The following is an 8886-nucleotide window of genomic DNA, read 5'->3' on the forward strand; positions in this document are numbered from 1 at the left end:
TGATCTCTGCTCTGTGTGTTTTCAAGCTGTGACGTGAGGTGCACCCTGGGGGTCTTTTGTCATCTTCATTGGTTGCCCCTGGTGTTGTCGTAACGACGTCTGCCTGGTCCCTGGCTGGACCTGTTGTCCTGAGTCCTCCTCTGTCTGATGTCAGTGTGGCTGCTCCAGCCGGCTCGTGACTGCTGTCACGTGACGCGTTGTCCACTCCTCTGACATATAAGCTGCATCTTCCTGTATCTCATGTATAAGGGGTAAATTCCTGGAAGGTGAAGTCAAGTGGGCCTTAGGAAGCATCACTACAAACAAAGCTAGTACAGGTGATAGAATTCCAGTTGAGCTATTTCAAATCCTAAAAGATGATGCTGTGAAAGTGCTGCATTCAATATGCCAGCAAATTTGGAAAACTCAGCAGTGGCCACAGGACTGGAAAACGTCAGTTTTCATTCCAATCCCAAAGAAAGGCAATGCCAAAGAATGCTCAAACTACCGCACAATTGCACTCATCTCACATGCTAGCAAAGTAATGCTCAAAATTCTCTGAGCCAAGCTTCAACGATATGTGAACTGTGAACTTCCAGATGTTCAAGCTGCATTTAGAAAAGACAGAGGAATCAGAGATTAAATTGCCAACATGTACTGGATCATCAAAAAAAGCTAGAGAGTTCCAGAAAAACATCTATTTCTGCTTTGTTGACTATGCCAAAGCCTTTGACTGTGTGGATCACAACAAATTGTGGAAAATTCTGAAAGAGAGGAATACCAGACCACGTGACCTGCCTCTTGAGAAACCTGTATGCAGGTCAGGAAGCAACAGTTAGAACTGGACATGGAACAACAGACTGGTTCCAAATAGGAAAAGGAGTACGTCAAGGCTGTATATTGTCATCCTGCTTATTTAACTTCTATGCAGAGTACATCATGAGAAACGCTGGACTGGAAGAAGCACAAGCTGGAATTAAGATTGCTGGGAGAAATATCAATAACCTCAGATATGCAGATGATACCACCCTTATAGCAGAAAGTGAAGAATAACTAAAGAGCCTCTTGATGAAAGTGAAAGAGGAAAGTGAAAAAGTTGGCTTGAGGCTCAACATTCAGAAAACGAAGATCATGGCATCTGGTCCCATCACTTCATGGGAAATAAATGGGGAAACAGTGGAAACAGTGAGATACTTTATTTTGGGGTCTCTAAAATCACTGCAGATGGTGACTGCAGCCATGAAATTAAGACGCTTGCTCCTTGAAAGAAAAGTTATGCCCAACCTAGACACCATATTAAAAAGCAGAGACATTACTTTGCCAACAAAGGTCCATCTAGTTAAAGCTGTGATTTTTTCCAGTGGTCATGTATGGATGTGAGAGTTGGTCTGTGAAGAAAGCTGAGCACCAAAGAATTGATGCTTTTGAACTGTGGTGTTGAAGAAGACTCTTGAGGGTCTCTTGGATTGCAAGGAGATCCAACCAGTCCATCCTAAAGGAAATCAGTCGTGAATATTCATTGGAAGGACTGATGCTGAAGCTGAAACTCTAGTACTTTGGCTACCTGTTGAGAAGAACTGACTCCTTAGAAAAGACCCTGATGCTGGGAAAGATTGAAGGTAGGAGGAGAAGGGGATGACAGAGGATGAGATGGCTGGATGGCATCACCAACTCAATGGACATGAGTTTGAGTGAACTCCGGGAGTTGGCGATGCACAGGGAAGCCTGGGGTGCTGCGGTCTGTGGGGTTGCAGAGTCAGCACGCCTGAGCGACTGCACTGCGCTGAGCTGAGCTGGGCCTGTTGTGTCCGGCGTGCTGCCGAGTTTGCCTCTGTCCTGTCTGGCATCTCTCCTGTGGACTGAGCGGGGGCAGCAGAGCTGTCCTGACCTTAGGGGGCCGATGGAGTGGCTCTGAACCCGAGCTCCAGTGTGGTGCCTGCTGGCCACGTGGGGCCGTGGTGCACGGCCGGCTGTAGATGGCTTCTCTCTCGTGTTGAAACCCACGTGTTTAGGGATGAGTCTGCCACTTCGATAGTTGCTTTGTTTCCCGTGTTCTTGTTTCTTTGCTCTCTTCTCCTTCCTCTCTTCAGAGTGACCGAGTGTAGTGTAGTGTGGTATGTGCCCTCTGCTGTGGGCTCACGGGTGTTTGTGATGGCGGTGGCTTGGAGTGAGTGACAGGTGTTTTCCTCTCACGAAGCAGCCTTGCCTCCCTCGGGTGTGTGAGCACCTTCCAGGGCTCCCATCTGTGCCCCCTGCACACATGCTGGCTGACATGGTGTTCCTGGCGGTCCCCGCACCCTGACTAGACCAGGAACGAGACAGGATGTCTCTGCCTGCCTTGAGCTTACCCACCGCACCCTTCAGCTCCTCCTGCAGATCCAGGGCCCCTTTGACCTGACGAACTCCCTTTAACATTTCCTGTCCTTCATCTCTTTTCAGCGGGAAGAGCTTCTCTCAGCATTTTTTGCCTGACAATCAATTTTATTTTGCCTCTGTTTTTGAAATGTATCTCCACTGGGTATAGACTTCTGGTTGACTGATTTTTTTCCTTTCTTTCAGCACTTAGAGGTGTCCTTCGGCTCTCATGATTTCTGAGGCTGCTGTTTTTCTGGGGAGCGGGCTTGGCCTCTTTGTCTTTCCCTCCATCACCCGTTGAGCATTGCAGCCCTGTTCCACCTCTGTGGCTCTGCCAGACCGCTGAGGGCAGAGCTGGGAGGAGATGACTCTGTGTGAGCACGGTGGCCCTGGGCTCCTGTAGGCTGCCCAGTGAAGGTGTGGCCCCCTCCCCTGTCTCCTTGCAGCCACCCAGATGGACCCAAGTGACCTCCAGGAGCTGTTCCAAGAGACGTCAGCCAACATCTTCCGAATCAACTCCAACGGTGAGTCTGTGTCTGGGCCTTGCCCTGCCCTCATCTGGGCTGCTAAGTGTATTGCACGCAGGGGGTCAGGGTGGTGGGTGAGCCTGTTAGGGTGCCCTGTCCCGGCCCGGGTGACTCGAGACTGCAGGCAGGGTGCAGTGTGAGCCCAGTGCTATGGTCTCAGCCTGGGCTGTGACCTTGGCAGGAGCCCCCTCAGCCCCCATCTTCCCTCCTGCATCACACGCCTGTGACCTACCCAACCCCTGGGGAAGCGTGTCGGAGCCTCCCTCAGACCAGCAGGGCCCACTCACAGGTCACCAGGGCTGGGGGTGGGGGTGAGAGCCACACCCCACGTGGCCTGGGCTTGTCCTCAACCCCTGAGGGACACAGGGACGTGGACACGAGGCAGGCAGGGCTCCTCATGCCCTCGTGGAAGGGGTTGGTGTTTGCCCTGAGCCCTGAGCTCTACCAGGTCAGAGAGTGCTGACCCAGAGAGGACGGTAGCCCCCTCCTCAGACCCAGGCAGGCCTCCTGGGTCCTCAGAGCCCCTGAGCCCCACGTGGGCCTGGGCCCTGGTCCCAGACTATCTGGGGAGAAGGCTGGCCTGGGCCCTGCTGGAGTGTGACTGATGCTGTGGGGGTGGCGGGCTTGAAGCCTTGGCATCCTGGCTCCGGCAGGTGCAGGGTCACTCCTAGCCTCGGCACCCATGTCCTCGGGCAGAGGCAGGGTGGGCGGCGCACCCGAGTAGGGACCATCTGGTGGAGCCCTGGCTGCCCCTGACTCCGGTCCCTTCTCCCGCAGTGACCTCCTTGGAGCAGAGCCTCCTGTCCCTGGGGACGCCGGGTGACACGCAGGAGCTGCGGGACAGCCTGTGAGTGTGTGCAGTGCCTGTGGGTATAGCATACCACCCTCCCCGCACACTGCCTCACAGCTGGGCGGGCTCACGGGTGCCACTGCAGCAGGGGCTCAGCCCTGCCCTGTGGCGCCCGTGGAGACACCCCTGTGCACAGGTGTGCTTCCAGGTGGCGGGGCTCCCCCCTCGCTCACCGTTTGCCTCACTGACTGTCTCCACACTTGCATACAACACACCAGCGTGCACAGAGGGCCGCACACTGTGAACACCCCCATGGAGTACCACACGACAGGCTGCCGCTGGCACAGCCAGTATGCAGGTGGTGGGCACGCAGGCTGGGCAGGAGGGGGCTGACTGCTTGGGGCGGCCTCTGGGGGCCCCCTGGCTCTTATTCAGGCTGGGTCGGGCTGTTCTGGGATGAGGTTCTGCTCCCTCAGGGTCGGGGCCCTGGAAGAGAAAGCAGGTCTCTGCAGGGGTCCAGCCTGGCCAGCATGGCCAAGGCTGCCAGGCCCTTCTCAGGGCACCCTGGGGGCCACTATGGGGGCCACCCTGGAGCCCTGCGGGCTGTGATCCCTGTGTACCTTGGGGTGGGGGCTCCCTAAGGAGGAGGCCTGCGTCTGAGCCCTTGTCCTCTTTGCCTGAGCCATCCTGCATGGGAAGGGGCGCTGGGGGTGCTGGACCGCAAGAGCCAGGAGGGGCGCAGGCTGCTGCCAGGACCGCGTGTCTCTTCCTGGCATTGGCGTCCACGGGAGTGGCCAGAGCCTCTCTCTCGGGCGGCCTCCATCCTAAACCTGTCCAGCCCAGAGGAGGCTCTGGGGCTTCTAGGTCCTGGGGAGGCTGAGTGCTTGGGCAGAGCTGAGCCCGGTGCCCCAGTAGAAGGACACAAGGACCTATCCCCTGAGCACTGTGCCTGGACCCAAGGACCTTCCCGGTCCTGTTCTGTGGCCGTGCAGCTTTGCTAGCCGCACCCCTGCCCCCCCAAGCCCTGCTCTGCAGGGCTTCTAGAATGGAGGCTGTCCTGTAGTCCGTGGGCTGTGTGGGCCCTCCGACACCCCCGCCATTGCTCTCGGCCAGCTGAGCAGTCCGGGGCCCCCAGAGGAGAACCTGTCTTATGGTGACATGTTTGACGGCCGGTCCCGGGGAGCAGGAACCCCAGGGACCAGTGCCTGCAGATGCCTCCTTGTCGGGTCTCAGCAAGTGCCCGCCTTCAGCAGCCACCCCAACCTGCCCCATGTCCCTGAGATCCCTGGCCGGCCCCTCACAGGGCGTCTTATGGTGGGGGGACCCCGGATGGGCGCCTGGCTGCACTCCGAGCTCTGGGCTGGTCACCTGTGGGCTCAGTGTGGTCATCTGTGGGCTCAGTGTTTCCTGCCCTGGTGATTCCTGATGCTCCGGAGTTAGCAGTTATGGCAGCAGAACAGGACTTCCTCGGGGTGAGACTTAGCCCTGCCCTCAGCTCCTTGCATCCTGCCAGCACCCTGGGGAGGAGGAGGGCAGGCAGTGTTCTTCCCATTTTACGGAGGAGCACTCTGTGACTGAGACCAGACCCAGGGCCAGGCCACATCTCTCGGTGGGTGGTCAGGCCAAACCCGCCCACTGTCTGCCCACACACCCGCCCGTCCTCCCTGCCATCCGTCCACACACGCCCCGCCCACTGTCTGCCCGCCCGCCCGCCCTTCCGTCCTCCCTTCCATCAGTCCGCCCGTCCTCCCTGCTGTCCATCCACACTCACAGGCCTGGACCGCCCCGCCCAGTCTTGGGGTCCAGAGCAAGGCACCCGAGGGCCCTTGACAGATTTTGTGTGCCATTCTGTTGTAAATTACTCTTTGAGCTTCCTTTTTGAAGTAGCCTGCATTGTTTTCCGATTGTGGAAGTAGCATATGCTCCATGTGGGAACTTGGACGCCCAGGACATCGGAGGAAGCGCTGTGAGAGTGTTTTGGTGTTTCTTGCCAGCCTCTCAAGTCCACAAGCATTTTGTAGAGTCGCATTTAAGTGAATAGTATTCTAGATCCCACTTTTGACGCTGGGGATTGGGGATGTGCATGCCCCTGTCACACACTGGGACCACGCCCCTCGGGGGGCTCAGCCTCCCCGTCTGGCATGCGTGGCGCTGAGCTGTGGCGCTGAGCTGTGGTGCTTGGGCTCCTCTGTCTTCAGCATCACAATCCGCCATGAGAGCTTGTGGGCCACCTGTGCTGCCGCCTGCTCCTGGGTCAGGCCCCTGGGGTGGTGTCCCTGGGCTCAGGCAGGTGCTTTCCCCACCCTGGCCCATTGGCCGGAGGGTATCGTCACCGGTGGTCTGGAGAGGGGCACAGGCCCTTCCCTGGACACCCCCTGCTCTCCCCGCAGCCTCAGTTTCCAGGTCCCCAACCTGCTTCGTGCCTTCCTGCCCCCCTGTGCCCCCAGATCCCCTAGCCCTCTTACCCTTTCTCCCCGCGGGGTGGCCCAGACTGCCTACCCCGCTGGTCCTGACCTTCCAGAGCCTTCCATGACCCCTGCCCTGGGGGAACCTGTGTATCTCGCGGACCATTAGCATTTTCAGATGACTTGAGACCAGTGCAGGGTTTTCAAGTCTGTATTTGTTCCATGTTGACAGTTGCCAGCTCTTTTATTTGGCCAAGAAAGGACATTTAAAAAAAACAAGTACACTATCATCCATTGTGCCATCACATTAAAAACAGGCATTTCAGTAGTTGGGATCTGATCACAGGAGGAAAGACAGTCTTTCAGATTGAGTAAGTATAGCTAGTTTCACAAGAGGCTTACAGGGTTGAACCTGTTTTCCTCATCTTATGTGAGACAGGGGTGGGCTTGGTCATCCCTGTCACCCACCACGAGTGGCCCAGTGCCGCCCCCAGCACAGGCTCCCAGACTGGCCGAGGTGGCCCAGTCCGTGACGGTGGGGCTTGTCGGTGTCAGCCCAGGGCAGTGCTGGGCCCCTCGGGAAGGGCTGCTGAGTGGATGGTCCTTCCAGGAGCCCCAGGCAGGACGTCTGCCACATGCCAAATTCCTGCCTTCTGCTCCTCAGTGCGGCCTGGCTGGGCCCCTTCCTGGTCGGGGTTACCCTCCAGCCCTCCCTCCACGGCCGCCGCTGCCCATCACCCCTTTTGTGTGCGATGCTGCCGCTGGCATGGCCTGCCTACCCCACCCCGGCTCCACCTGTAGCCAGCCCGCCCCTCCTCTCGCAGACGTGCCAGGCTGGGGCGCTGGGCCCTGGGCTGCCTGTGTGTCCAGCCTCAGAGCCTCTCCCTGGACACAGAGGGTGTGAGGTGGGAGTCGAAGCTGATACTCTTTGAATACGATTATGCCACTTATCAAAGGGACCGACCTTTGAATACCTTGGCACCTTCCTCAGTGCTTACTCAAGCTCTCCACGTGGGTGCATTTGGGGTGATTCCATTTCACTTGTCACTGTCCCGAGACAGCGCTGTGTTGTCTCAGTCACTGAAGCTTGTGGGAGTCCAGCGTCAGTGTGGACATCCTCCAGCACTGCCTATCTTTTCTGAAGTTGCTTTGGATACTTCCGATTGGCAGGTTCTCTGGTGTCTGCCCCTGGGGCCAGGCCAGGGCCCTGCCCTTGCTTGGGCCTGTGAGCCTGCAGGACACCTGTGGATGGGGTCTGCCCAGAGTCACTCTGTCCACAGGGCCTGAGGTCAGCCTGGCCTTTTCAGCCTTCTGAGGTCACACTCAGAATCTTAAACTGAGGATCTGGCAGAGACCCTGGGCCCGGGGTCCCATGCTCCTGGGTCTGGAGCTGAGCCTCTCAGTGCGGCCCCCAGAGGGACGAGCTGTCCTCAGCGCTGGGCCCAGGGCTGTCTCTGCGGCCACCCTGCTTCCTGGCCCCAACCAGTGCTGACCCCAGGGCCCCCTCTGTAGGGAGGGCTCACGGCTGGGCCCCAGATGTGCAGGAGCTGCGGCTGTGCGCAGGGGCCCTGGGGCCTGGGGACGCTGGCCTGAGCTTACAGCGTCACGTCTTCCACGCCTCACCTGCCCCCTTGGGTTGCTCCCTCTTGTCTGCCCCTCCCTGGGCCTGTCCGCTCCATCTCCTCTGCCTGGCTTCTCCCATCCTGTGCGCTGCCCCCTCCCCCCACGAGCCCCTGCTGCCTGCTGTGTCATTGCCCTTTCCTGCTGCCCCTCCCCCATCTTCTCCCCCTGCACCCTCGTGCCTTCCCCCCCAGGCACACAGTGCAGCAAGAGACCAACCGCACAATCGCGGCCAGCGCCAGCACCCTGAAGCAGACGGCCGAGCTCCTGCGGGGCTGCCCCCGGGTATGTTCCTGGGGACTGGAGGGCGGCGGGGGCCTGGGCAGAGGGTGGGGCGAAGGATGCCGCGTGGCCGGTCGGGCAGAGAGTGCGGGTTCCACCATTTGCTGGGCACCAGCGCAGGCTGGACAGCGGTGCAGGTGCCCGGTGGCCCCAGGCCACGTCCCCTCAGAGGGCAGGCCTTGCAGAGCTGGTCTCACCGAGCATGGCCGGCCTGCTGCTGCCCCTGCAGCTCCTTCCTGCCTCTGGGCTTGCATGGGGTGCGTGGTGGCAGTGAAGTCTGGGTTTGGGACTGGAGATGCAGGGCCTGGGGAGTGTCGTGGCCCTCCCAGGAGCTAATGGGAGGTGCTGGGGCAGGAGGGGCCCAGGAGCCTGTGTCTGAGTCCTCGTCCAAGGGCCTGGGACCAACACAGCTCCGGTGGTGCCAACGCTGCCTGCTGAGAAGAGGGTGGGGGCTCCTGGTGGCCCGGCAGTGCCAAGATCTAGGGCCTGCCTGCCTGTTCCCTCGTTCATCTGTATGTCCTGAGCGCTGGCTGTGTGCCAGGTGTCATTCTGAAACTCGGGTGCAGAGATGAACAGGAGACGAGGTCTTGTTCCAGCGGGAGGGCAGAGGCCGTGTGTAAGTGCTGAGGTGCTGGGGGGTGGATGGCCGATTTGCTGCCTGCGGTTCTGATGTGGGTGTGAGATGCAGCCTCACCTGCGGTTAGGTGCTTCAGGGCTCTGCTCCACCCCCCACGTGACCTTCAGCTCGGGCCTGAGACTTCCTGAGCTGTCAGGCCAGGCCAGCTGTCAGGTCGCAACACCTCTCCCCGGAGTGGTTTGTTCTGGGGACTGGAGAGGCATAGCACGTGAGAGCGGCAGGCCTCGTGGTCATCGCGGACAGCGTGTGTGTGTGTGTGTGTAGGGTGGAGATGGTGTGGATCGGGGGTGT

The 8886-nt window shown here is 59.1% G+C and overlaps 1 protein-coding gene across 7 annotated transcripts in view; it reads left to right on the forward strand.

Moving 5' to 3' along the window:
• TSNARE1 (t-SNARE domain containing 1) overlaps positions 1–8886 on the forward strand; it is an 80167-nt gene that overhangs the window by 10541 nt on the left and 60740 nt on the right. For all 7 annotated transcript variants that reach the window (XM_040261670.1, XM_040261671.1, XM_040261672.1 and 4 more), the window contains 3 exons: positions 2781–2858; positions 3639–3708; positions 7871–7961. In XM_040261670.1, the coding sequence (XP_040117604.1) occupies positions 2781–2858; positions 3639–3708; positions 7871–7961 (239 nt within the window). The remainder of the gene's footprint in view (positions 1–2780; positions 2859–3638; positions 3709–7870; positions 7962–8886) is intronic.

This window comes from Oryx dammah, unplaced genomic scaffold (genome assembly GCF_014754425.2).
Source record: "Oryx dammah isolate SB20612 unplaced genomic scaffold, SCBI_Odam_1.1 HiC_scaffold_19, whole genome shotgun sequence".
In the NCBI taxonomy this organism is placed as follows: Eukaryota; Metazoa; Chordata; class Mammalia; order Artiodactyla; family Bovidae; genus Oryx; species Oryx dammah.